At 41.5% G+C, this 13,194-nt stretch overlaps 1 protein-coding gene and 1 long non-coding RNA gene across 2 annotated transcripts in view; one reads left to right on the forward strand and one right to left on the reverse strand.

Moving 5' to 3' along the window:
- Positions 1-6,747, reverse strand: LOC144526563 (uncharacterized). Its single transcript, XR_013502763.1, has 3 exons — positions 6,475-6,747; positions 2,004-2,112; positions 1-785 (listed from the first exon to the last, which is right to left on the reverse strand). It is a non-coding gene; the product is annotated as an uncharacterized LOC144526563 (long non-coding RNA).
- The window catches only part of abcc6a (ATP-binding cassette, sub-family C (CFTR/MRP), member 6a), a 25,075-nt gene continuing 17,161 nt past the window's right edge, over positions 5,281-13,194 (forward strand). Inside the window, exons 1-3 of the mRNA XM_078264106.1 lie at positions 5,281-5,823; positions 8,636-8,812; positions 8,936-9,061. Coding sequence (XP_078120232.1) covers positions 5,782-5,823; positions 8,636-8,812; positions 8,936-9,061 — 345 coding nt within the window. The 5' untranslated portion in view covers positions 5,281-5,781. The remainder of the gene's footprint in view (positions 5,824-8,635; positions 8,813-8,935; positions 9,062-13,194) is intronic.

A 13,194-nucleotide genomic window follows, 5' to 3' on the forward strand; every position in this document is an offset into this window, starting at 1 on the left:
ACAAACCATATTAATATGTTAATTCCATGTGTCTGATATTTTAATATTTTGAAATTATTTGGGGGGCTGGTTTATTACTGCCTGTTTGCCAAACTCATAGAGACGATTACTCTTTACATAGAGAAATAAACCTTTTTTTGGGATGCTTCAGTTGATTTATTTTCAACTAGCAGAGCCATTATACTGACAAAACAAGTAACTTTACATTTGGTTAATATAGAAAAAAATACATCAGATACGCTCACAATTTTAGACTTTGTCTAGTCTCTCATCATCATCATCATCATCATCATCATCATCATACACCTTTGTAGACTTTGTAAGCAAAACTTCTAATCACTGTCTTTAACAGGAAATAGATAGGAACTTTATAACTGCAAAAACTGAATCCTAAAATCAAACTTTGATAAACACATGGCACATGATGTACTCTGAATGGCCGATGCATTGCCAAACAGGTCTGTCAGTCTGGGAATCTGTGATGAAACTCGAGAGGAAGTGGAAAACAGACATTATTTTTGGGTAACATTCATAATTTCAGTGATGACTGTTTATTTGCATTTCCTCTTTTTTCAGTGATAATGTTATAAAAGTCATTGAACTTACAGTATAACCAAGCAGCCAACACAGTATATATAATATATATATTAGCAAGCACAATAAATGGCAAGAGTGACTAACATTGATGTGTTTATTTACATTGTTTGTCTGAGTGCTCCGTACCAATCCTTGGCCACTTCTGCCTCTCCTTTGGCGGGCTGTCATCCCGCGTGGTTTTCCTTCCTCTGAAGGGTAAACACAACACAGTCTCATTCAGACACCTTCTGGTTCCAGAGCAGTTAAGAAAATGATAGCAAGCCATATGCTGTCTGAGAAGAAAAAGAGCATCTTTACTGTGTCTGAGGTTTAGAGATGCCGGCCAGAGATTAGAAAAACAAAACAACAACTGGGGCCCACCAATTCTAAATTGGTTATGCAACCGTAGCATCTCTGAATGTTGCGCAAGGTGACTAACATTTGGAGTAAATATAAATTCCCCACAGACGAAGATGGTGAAGGTCGGATTCAGAGCTTTTCTGGTGAGCTTGGTTTTCTATGTGGCGTTAAAGCAGGAGTTCAACATTTTGAAAGCATGCTTATTTGCTCTTTGGTGGGAAGTTGGATGAGAAGATCAAGACTGCTTTCACATCTATCCGGTAAATATACGAGCAGCCTGTTAGCATAGCTTAGCTTAGAAAAAGAGGAAAACAGCTAGCTAGCAAGCTCTTTTTGAATGAATTTCCTCTCATCTTGTGTATGTTTATACAAATGTAAATTGGGGACTGCAGATGTAAATTAGCCTAAGGCTAACTCTGGTACAATGCTTCAAATGGTAACATTTATGTTTAAAATTGTACATGGTCCCTAATAAATAAAATAAATAAAAAAAAGCAGATTTATGATTTTTTCACTCAAACATTATCTACTTATACAGTCTACTCATGTCTTTGCCTCAGTTTCCGGGTGCATTTAGTGCCGACTTGCATCTTTCCATTGGCTTTATATGCAATCGCTTCTCCTCTAAAATTTGCCTCAGCTTTAGATGTGCTGGAGGCAGATGTTTCTTACCGTTGGACAGGTTTGTGAAGTTAGATAGTCTTCCTGGTTGAACGTACGCTAAGCTTCATTTGTTGTAATGTTCTCATCTAAATCTAAAAAAAGCATATTTCCCAAAACTTTATTGTGCGTATGTGCGTGCATGTGTGTGTGTGTGTGTGTGTGTGTGTGTGTGTGTGTGCGTGTGTGTTTGTGTGAGTGTGTGTAACTATTTCTTTAGCAGTATGTGAATAATCAAGCTGTGAGTATTTGGACTTCTTATGGATGTCTCCTCAGCAGGTGCCAAGGCAGTAAGGTGATAAATGCTTGGAGGCTCAAATCACTCACAGAGGCATGTGAGACGGATATGGTGTCTACACACTGAGGAAAGGTCAGACACACACAATTACACACAGTATCTTCCTCACCATCATATCTAGCAAAGCACAGCAATCCCGCTGACAGACAGGAAGCACGTCAGAGTCAAAGGTCAGTCTCAACAACACAGCGAAGCAGTGAGCACCGATTAAGATGGCACTGTGGGTAAAAGCCAGAGGGAGAGAAGCGGAAGACAGAGCCCAGTTATAATTGCTTGCGTAGGCTGACACAACAGAATTTACAGGCTGCACTGGAGCTATGCCACTCATTTAAGACTGGTTATTTAAGAGCTAAGAGAGAGAGAAAAAATACAGAGCAGATATTTTGTTCACTTGTTTCTTAATCTGTTTTAGACCCCTCCCTTTGCTTTGCTGTTGCTAAATTTGTCTCCCCTTGCTCAAACGTAAAAAGCCTAAATGACACCATTATTTTGACTAGACTGTTTTTCCTCCCAGGGAAAGAGGCCGGAGGAAGTGTAGGTGACCTAGACTGGTTAACCACCGCTTCACCACGAGTTGGCTGGGGCACTGCCACCCCCGCAGCCACCCTTTGCATCCACCACCTGCCAGGTCCACATTACTACTACTACACGCCATGACCACTAAGTGGCTTTGCTCCAGTCCCAGCCTCTCATCGGGTCCATGCTAGGGTGCTTTCTCTCTCCCCACTGGTGTAAACAGTCTAACATCTGGCCATCGGCTGACACGGAGCTCATTTTGGTCGTATTTGCAGGACATATATGTGTATGTTTGTGTATGTTAACCCGACTTGAGCCTGTACCAGCCGTTTGCACAGCTTTTGCTTTTTATTGCATATGCACAACTCGTACGTGCTTGTACGCGTATGTTGTTTTTGTGCTACTTTTTCTCCATATATTGCAACAACCCCAACCTCAAGCTACTGTCTGGGACCAATCAGCTGAGGAGTCTTGGCTGCTGCAAATAAGTTTGTTCTGGACTCAACAGGGGGGATATTGTACTCTCCTCCAAACAGAAAACCCATAGAATATATACACTCATTTACTAACGGGGAGACCACAGTGCACAGGGCCCCTTTCGAGAAAGGTTCTAAAAACCCCTAAACACCCCTAAAAATGTCCTCCTGCAGCCAAGCACCAGATGTTGTCATCTGTCTACTGTTGATTGGAAAACACAAACACACACGGCCACAGAGATTTAAGCATGTCAGCTATGGGAGTTAAAACAGAAAGGGAAGACACATTAAATCTCTCAGTGTTTGGACCCAAGGTGTTATTTGGGACAAAACGGTGTACCGTAAACACTGCAGTTCAGCCTGTGCTACAGTCACACAGACATACACACACACACACACACACACACACACACACACACACACACACACACACACACACACACACACACACACACACACACCACCCAACCCACTGCTTGTGGTACACTGCCTGAGGTGTTTCGGACCATTTCTTGGTGGTAGCAACACTCCACACATGCTGTGGGACTGAGACATAACACAACAGTCGGTTAGACAATGGATATCTTTTTTGTTTACATCTGTCTGACAGCTACATTAGACTTTGTCACACTAATTCATGTTCTCTTAACCATCCATTGGTTAATGTTGAAGCCAGCAGGATAAACGTTGGGGAGAGCAGAAAGTCATTTTGAACTTTCTGACCTTCTGACCACACCTCATAACAAAGCACACCCAACACAGATCATTTCAAAATATTTATTTCTGACCAATATTTTTTACCACAATTATAGTTCCAGGGTCCTGTCCTAATGTCACCTCCAACCATACCATAAAACAACACATTCAAATCCAACTTTTAAAAGAATGTCACATACAAAATGAGTCCACATTACATAATTCTCTTCATTTGGAGCTAGTTGAAGTGCTGAATAAAAAACACGTGCTAGCCTGGAGGAGAAACATAAAGTGATGACTAATTTTTAAAAGAATAATAATCTCGTATTTGCACATGGCAAGACACAGGGCCTGGTGGTGGTCTGCCTCTCTGCCGAACTTTCCATGTTTCTTCTCTGCGGTGTCGTGCTGGTGTTAGTCCCAGTGGAGACGTTGTCATACTTTCCTGCGCAGCTGCTGTGCTGAAGTTTTCCCCTGTGTCTTGACCAGAGTGGCCATCATCACGCTATTCGATGATGCTTTTCAGCAGACTACAAGGACCTTTAAGGACACACACTCATGTTTTTGTGCTTGTAGAGTGCATGGATGTGTCTAAAGGTGGATTTTGCTGTATTTTATTATTCAATAATGCAAGTTTGTTTCTGTAAATCCCTGCATTTCTATATACGTCAGACTTGCACAATCTTATGTCATTTACTGTTTCTACGCTGACAAAATGGCCACAGAGTTTAGAATTTGAAGGGGAACACTACCTAAATTAAAAATTCCAATATGTTTTTATATGACCTAAAGTTCAATCAGTATTTCTGAACATGAGCTACTCTCTCTCTCTCTCAAAGCCAGAAACCAGAGAAGTAATTGTAATGTCATCAAGTATAAAGTCTGCTCCATAGACAATGAATGGGATACTGATTGTGGATTTGTTTTCTTTTTTATACCCAAATGATCTTTATTCTATTATCGTGTTCTCCGATCTGAAAGTCAGTTTTTAGACTGTCTTAGACCATAGGAATACCATGTATGAATTTTGAAAATGGGCGTACTTCCCCTTTAACCCCTCTTTAATTCAACATGACACTTTGTGACAAAGTTGCATGATGATTTCACATTTTCCGATTACGGTGCAAGTTTCAGTCTAATACGATTACCTATTAACCAAATGCGTTCCCTCTCTTCCTATATCAGCAAGTAGTTTTGCAATACATGGGAAGTGCATGTGATGCTTTGTGCCATTGATGTGGCTCCACATTTTCCACTGAAACTCTGGACTGAAAAACATCATTTTGTGACTCACGCAGTATGTTGTAAATTAGTGCTAGTGTCCACCTGCAAAGGACTTCCACACATACAAGCAAATATGTTAAATCTTGCACCATGCTGGTGATACATACAGTATGAATAGCTTTCACACAACAGTGACTAAGGGCTGCCATTATCCTGGATTTGAGTTTAGTGAAGGTTTTTAAAACCATGGCATTTGTCTAAATGTTGCTGGTCTCAGTTTGAAAGGTATGTATTTGCACAAACAGACACTGTATGGTGAGACGATGGTTTGAGATGTGGGGAAAAGGGGGGAAGAAGGAGTGAGAAAGGAGGTAAAGGGCAGTGAGTGAAAGTGGGAGGAGTGTGTCTGGGTGTGGGACTGTCATCCCATTGAGGGGAGTAGCTGTGGTGTTTTGATCGAAATCCAGCAGATGTGGGAGAAGAGAGAGAGAGGGAGAGAGAGAGGGAGAGAGAGAGATATTTCCACCCACCCAACAAGGAGACACACTCATAAACAGCAGACAGACGGAGTGAGAGTCAGAAAGACACAGGATCTTAGGGCAGCAGCAGTTCAAACAGCGAGGCAGACAGAAGACAGAGTTTCATTGAGAGAAGATGTTTTATTAAAGGGGAGGAAAAGTCACGCAGACATACACTCAAACACACATACGTAGACACACACACACTAATAAACATAGAGCGTGCCACCCAGACAGACGGGCAGGAACCAGCTAAAGCCAAGATTTAGTACCATTAGCTAGAGAGGAAAAGTATAAGGACACACATACTAAACTCTTTCTCCCCACATCTCACACACTCACACACATACACACACACAAACACGTACTGGTGCTAAGTGTGTGCTATCCAGTGTGAGGAGCAGGGCTGATCGATCCCAACAAGTGGAGCATCAGGGAGGAAGGAGCAAGCGAGTGGATGGATGCCTTTTGCAGACTTAGCGGCCTGGACCCTCTATGGGTGAGTTTGTTATGTGTTCACTGACCCTGGACTATTTCCTGTGTGTGTTTGTGTTTCTTCACCAAAAACAGATCATGTAGAACCATATCTAGTTCAGTTATAAAGAGTTTGATATTTTGAGTGCCTCAGGCAAGTTTTTATTGTCACAAAATGCATGCTCATTTGATATAAGCCAATATTAATTGGTGAATGGTCATGCAAAAGTTTGTTTTTGTCTTTCTGAGCCTGCATTATGAGCACCCACGGTTGTTAAATGCATGACACATTGAGATCATTTTGATAACTTTTGCTCACTTACTCCTGTTAACTTGTTTAATCATCAGCACTGATTGATTTAGGGGTTAATGCAATTAGCATTGGCCACATTAGAATGCAGTTCTTGTGTCCTTGTCCATCAACAATGCTGCTCATTAGCATTCGACAGGTTTTTACTGTATATTACTAACAATAGAATGAAAAATAATAAGCTTGTGTGTAGAAGAGGAAGTGGGGGGAGAGTGGGTTAAGCTAAAATGTTAGCTGGCAGCATTAAGCAGTACAGGAAGAAAATCACCATAGCATACGCGTCGCTGACCTTCTCAGTTTGCAGTCTGTACGCATGCGAGTGCATTAGAAATCTAATCTAAAGCAAGTCTGAATGGGAGATTTTACCTTTGATGCGTGTCAGAGTTGTGTTTACCGTCACTCTGCTCCGTGATTCAGCACAATGACATGCTGAGAGGTGGAGATGTGTCACACTAAGTGAGCTGTTGTTGGAAAGGCTTTTTAGTCTTGTACATGAGCAAACCTCCACATTCTAAATCCCGGCTCAAAGGATGGCCGCGATCCAGCTAGAATGCCAAAACTATTAAATGCTCTCGCTCTCAACTTGCCTCTTTCTTTCTCAGTTTTTGCTCCTGCAAAAGCTCAAAACAATGGCTATCAAACTTTGTTGAGAGAAAGTGAAAGTAAACTGTTATCTCGTGCAGGTCTCTTTGCCACAAAGGTTCAGAAGTGCAGATGTGAGGTTCTCAGCCATATTACATTCATCACAAAAAGGATGTTTTATGTAACAGCTAGCTGCAAAGTGCTTTCAGTTATTAACTGTAGTAATCAACCTTTCACATACTTTCATGTACTTTTGGAACAGCATCGTTCGCACAGCCCTAGGGTAGAGATGTTGATTTATATGGCTTTAATACTGAACTGAACTTGCAGCTCAGCAGTAGATGTTTGATCCACCTGTGCATGCAAGCTTTTTAGGGTGGACAAATTAGAAAAGGGGCCAAGTTAGGAGCTAGCAGTGTACTTTCCTCTTAAATCGAGCCATCCTGTAATTTGAAAAAAAAAAAAAAACGGTCAAAGTCAAGGGGAAACTGTCAGGAAAGTGATCAATGCCTTCTGAAATTACAGTGTTCCTAGTTCATACATGTCACATACTCACATTAGCATAATGCTGTTTTGCTCACAAGCCAGTGTAAGATTTCATTAATTCGTTATGAGCCACTGAATTGCTCTGGATCTCTAGCAGATTTGCAGCACAGTAAAAAAAAGTCTCTCCCACTTTTCAAATTGCTGTGTTTTTCAGGTAAAAATAGACACTTTGCAGTACCCCAGCTTTTGGCATCTACTAGTTTACTGCAACCACTTCAGCCAAGGGTGAGAAGCAGCATAAGTACTGAGCAAAATGCACAAGAAAGTGCTTGGAGGCGGTTTGACAAGTTGGATTTCTTACATAAAAGTGTTCTGTTCGTCCGCCTGCCACTGACCGCAGGAGTCAGAAGGGTCTGCGAAAGTAGCCTCCCACTCACTGCCTCTCAAGAGATTCATCACTTTAATGGATTTTGGTACATCAGTGCTCACAGAGACCACTAGTATAACGAATGTGCAAAATGGCGTCTTCATTACATAACCACCTATATTTTAAAGAGTTAGGTTTTGTGACCCTGTGTGATTCGAAAAGGTAGCCTACAGTCAGACCATGATTCAGACCCTTGTGGCTCCAGAGGTTGGAAACAGTAGTGATTGCTAAACGTGAATTAATCACTACTCATGCTGAGACATACTGTCCACAAGAGTCTCACCTGATGTGGTTCACCGGCAGAGCTGCGTTACATAATGATCCTGCAGCTGCCACCAATTGTGGCCTCTGTCCCTTATCCCAGTTGGGACTCTACCAGCAGGGCCAGACTACTCCGCCATGCTAGAAGCTTTAAACCACTTCCTGTGGTGACTCCGCAGGGCAGCCTTGTTAGCACAGCCAGACACCCTGCCCCTCATTAGGCCACTGAGGTGATAAACAAGGGAAGCAAGACAACAACAAGCCACTTAGCCCCTGGTGTGTGTGTGTGTTTTTTAATTTTTTTTTAAAGGCAACCTATCCTGCCTCTGCTGCTGTTACATAATCACAAACGTTTGCCAGCATTTGTCCAACACACCTCGTCTGCAGGGACTTTTATTGTTTATAGGCTTCATTATTAGTATAATCCTTGACCTCACATTTTAATGTGTTGACAGCTTACATTGTCCTACTCAAATTAGTAAAACAAGCCAAAGACGTGGTAAAAAAAAAAACTGACTCAGCTTTTTAGCAAAAGGAGGACTCTTCCAACTCACACTCTGTCGGGATTGGGCACAGACACATTTTCTGTTGACTTGCTGTGGTTTTCACTCTCGGCTGCTTTGATGGATGAAAAGTAGGACCCGCACCAAGTCTGAATTCTCTGGACTTGGCTCTCCCATGCTCTGTCTGTCAGATGATGGATATAAAGTCACACTTTGACTCTCAGGCAAATTCTCTTGATCTAAACTTCTGACTTTATCTTTGTTGTAGGACTGGAACCGTACGTGGTACACAGCCAACCCAGACCTGACCCAGTGTTTCCAGAACACAGTACTGGTGTGGGTCCCCTGTATCTATCTGTGGTTGCTGGCCCCTTTCTACTGCCTTCACCTCTACTGCCATGACTGCGGACGCATTCGAATGTCCTGCCTCTGCACCGCCAAGATGGTGAGACTTGACACAGACTTTGGCCACTCTTCAGTTTATTGTTTAACTGAAAAGAAATACATTGGTAAATGTGACCGTAAAGGTTCTCCATTCAGTCTTCCATTACTCTTCTGTCCCGCTCAGGTGTTGGGTTTCCTGCTGGCCTCTTTTGGCTTTGTGGAGTTCTTTTACATCCTGCTGGAGAGGAGCCAGGAGATCCAGCAGCATATGGTCTTCCTACTCAGCCCCATCATACGCAGCATGACTGTGGTAAATACTGTGACTCTTTCCTGATTTTGATCTTCTTACCCATATCTGTCAATTTTATGAATATTTTGAGTGGTAAAAGCTTCTAACCTTTTGTGACACCTGCATTAGTGCATCAAGGGTGGATGAGCAGCATCCTGCAAAGTGATGAATCTATAGATCAAGGTCCATCTTCAACATGTATATTGGCTTAAGTCAGTTTGTAAACTCATCCACCTGAAACAACTAGTCCATGTACTGTGTGTGTGTGTGTGTGTGTGTGTGTGTGCGTGTGTGTGTTTGTGTGTGTGTGTGTGTGTGTGTGTGTGTGTGTAGCTCGTTACTTTAAAGTAATTTCACAACTTTCTAGAGAAAAGCAAACGGAATGTGCCCTGTCATTTGTCCCTGATCACGTTTTAAGAGGTAATGAAATGAGCGGGCGGAAGGAATTCCAAAGAGTCATGCAATTGTTTTTTTTGTGAGTAGGGTTAGTAAGTTTTACAGAGTCCCAGTGCATCCATGGTGTGTGTATGGAAGAAGCTTTAACTATTGAGCCATGCAACTGATTTGTAGCTCAAATCGCACATCTGACATCGCTCCTGCGTTGCTCTGGGTAACAGAGAAGTTTGGGAATATTTCAGCCCGGTTCCTGCTGGCTCACATGTCAATGTGCAGAAAAATGAAATAATATATAGTCTTTGTACTGTATGTTGACCAGACACTGAGGTGCAAAGATGCATATCCAGGGATAGATTTATAGTGCTGCAGGCAATGCAAATATTACACCGTCCAGTAAATGCCGCCAGTATTTGACCACCACTCATCAGGCTGCAGAGTACATGTGTAGTGACATCAGCTACTGTTTGATGTGGAATCGGTGTACGTACATACGTGCAAAGTTTAAATACAATGAAAAATGTTATGGGTAGGTGCTGTGCAAGTGGGAGACCATATATAATAAAGAAAGACAGTATAAAAACCACAAATATTTCAGATGTTTTACGATCTTTTCCAAAGTATATTATGTTGTTTTCCCCACATTATTGCCACTGCAGGCCAATTAAACTGTGAGTATGACTCACTCATGAACTATAGGGGGACGGACAGTGCTTGCCCAGTGAAGTTTTTCATTGATGCTTATCCAATCATTTAGTTGCATGCAAATGAGTTGTTCAGTAATGGCAGTGCCTTGACTAATCGTGTGTTTTAAATCAAGCTCATTTGAATCGCTTCCAAACTTTTTGTGCATCTTAAAAAAACAAACACACAAAACCACCAAAGGTGACAAACACAATTGTAGCCTCTGTTAAACCTAATTACATAGAAAGGTTTGGTCTTTATATAGGCTACAGGTGTGCTGTTGGACTGGAAGTTTTGAAGCCAGTTCCTTCTTTGAGCGCCATTGTTCTGACCAAAACTGTATTTAAGGTGCAACGTGTTTAATTGCAATGCAGAAAGGAAGAAGAGATAAAGGACAAAACATTCATCAAATTCACCTTGGAATAAGAACCTTGTGTTTTAAATAAACAAAACCATACCCAAAATCCATAGTGTGCACATTGATTTGCTCAAGTCTGAGGAAAAAACGGCTCACACAACTCAAATGTTTAGATCCAAATCAAACCTGTGCAGATTTAAGCTGTCTAGATCTTTAATCTTTCCAAAAGTTGTTTGTCTCGTCTCCCTCCAAACATCTTGGGTCTAGAGTGGCATGTATAGTGGGCTACAGAACATTATTTATAGAAGATAAGGGCTAGTGTGCAATCAGAGAAATGTTTTCAGTGGCTTGTGTTGATGGAAACAACCCTGAATGTTTCTCAGAACATCAATCCCACTCATTTTCTGCAGATTTTAAATGATGTTTAACTGATGAGTAAGAGCAAACAGAAAAAGGGGTGCAGCTGACAACATGGGTGGCATGGCAAGTTTAAAATGCTGTTTATCCTGAGCAGGAGTGATTTAAGAATTACAATGCAGTACCTGGATAGGAAGGGTTGCTGTAGCCCAGTGAGCTGTATAGCTTTACCCACAAAGCTTCCTCTCTCTGCAGCCTTATACAGGTGCTGCACAGTCTCAAGTCAGACAGCCTTGCCCAACTGTGGTCTTTTCAGACTCCTGAGTAAATAGCAGCACGTTTAGGTAAAAATACACTAAGACGTCCCTTGTATCAAGGGATATATTTCAAAAATAGGTCATTTATTTTGAGGATATCATTTATCAGACCAAGGGGACAGACAACAAACATCTACTAAATCCGATTAAGATCGTGTCACCGATCTTTAAATCTACTTGCCAGACCTCTCTTTATTAAAGGATATAATTTTCTTGATGCTGATTGTAGCCACCCACAACCACCACCACTACCCGTTCCCTGGGTGCAGGCCTGAAACACTGTGCTCTTGTTGCTCTGACTAACTTGTTTTGTTGCCCTTCAACTCAAGTTAATGTATGAGAACAGTTTTCAGGCCACGAACGAATCATGGTCACTATTGATGAAAAGTACTCTCATGACACTGACTATAATCAGCAATACCATGACGCAAAGTCCTATTCCTTCCCCAGCACTGCACACTTCCCATGTAATTATAAGGTAGGGGTTTGATTCAAGGCTGAGTGATGGACTTAGTTCCACCCACTGACTTCTACAAACAGATGGGCTGATGGTTTGCAGCAATATGGCAAGTCAGAGCGGAAGACTAGGAATAGGAGGGTCCTTGCCCTCAGATGCTGACCCAGGGTCAGCTTTACAAACCCATCACTTATGTTAAGGCTTGGTAGGGGCGGATGCAGCCTCAACCTCATCATCAGTTCAGGACATAAAATACCAGCAGTCGAGTACATTAAGTTCTTACCATGGGCTTGGTGCTGCTGACTCCTATAGAAGAGTCTATTGATCAAAACTAGGATATAAAATCAATGTGCAGTATTGGAACCTTTTTTAGCTTTTTTTTTTGGTAATGATCAAGTGTTGTTGATTTATTTAAATACTACTTGAAGCTGCAGTTATCTATATTTTTAAATCAACAATGGATCAAATGACTACGTGTAATGTAAAATGTATCGCTCATAGTGATAAAAACAGAGAATTATCACTGACTCTGCAGTTCCTATCAGCTCTACAGGATTATTTTTTTTATAGCATCTTTCGAATCTGCGTTGGTTTTAGAGCCTCAACCTCGTTTCCAGACACTGAGACAGCTCCTTTTTAAAAACCTCTCAAAAAATCCAATGTACGCTACATGCCAAGCCACGTATTTTCTTCAGGAGTTTGTAGAGACCAAATTAGAGCTAAAAGAAGAGTGAATATTTGACTCACATCTGGGTGGACAAGGGCATGACTCAAAAATAATGCTTATATTGCTTTATATCGGCTGGATGTGTAAAAAAGCGACTGTTTGCCAACATGTTTGCAATATAAACCATAAGGTGATAATAATTTATTATTTACAGCTTGTTGCATATGGCCAAAATCCATGAATGCAGCTTGGGTTGAAAACTAGTCATGTAAAATAGTGTAATTAAAAAGCAACTCAGTTACTAGTACGTTGAGTACTTGTAATTAGGACTTCTTCACCTCTAAAGCACATCACATTCTTGAACGTTCACAAGCTTTGAGTTGGCATGGTGGCACTGTGTTCGCATCCCCTCTATAGGTGTGCTTTTGGCTCCAACATCCAGTCAGGTGGACTGGAGACTCTAAATTCCCCATAGGTATGATTGTAAGTGCCTTTCTGTCTGTATTCATCCTTCAATAGACTGGCAAATGTCAAGTGTGTTGGAAAAATAAATGAACAAAAGAACAAATAATCAGTGTGTCACCACAGCAAGTAAGCGTGAACCCTGTATGTTGTTTACTGTATATCCACCGGACCACATTAACATGTTTACCCTCTTGGCCACCACACAGAGATCTGTACACATCTCCCCCCATAAAATGTATAAGGTTGTTTATGTGAAAAACATATATAAGGACCAGGCGCTGTGGTTTATAACAGGACAATACTGTGGCTCATCCCAAAGTAACCAATGTGGTACTCCTTATGAAACTTAAACCCGCTTTCTCCCCACTTGGTGATGAGCTGGCATGACAAAGTGACGTCTCACTTGGCCAACCACTCAGAGAAGGACCAATTATATCGTGGTTCAACGGCAGATGC

This window comes from Sander vitreus, chromosome 2 (assembly GCF_031162955.1).
Source record: "Sander vitreus isolate 19-12246 chromosome 2, sanVit1, whole genome shotgun sequence".
Taxonomy (NCBI): domain Eukaryota; kingdom Metazoa; phylum Chordata; class Actinopteri; order Perciformes; family Percidae; genus Sander; species Sander vitreus.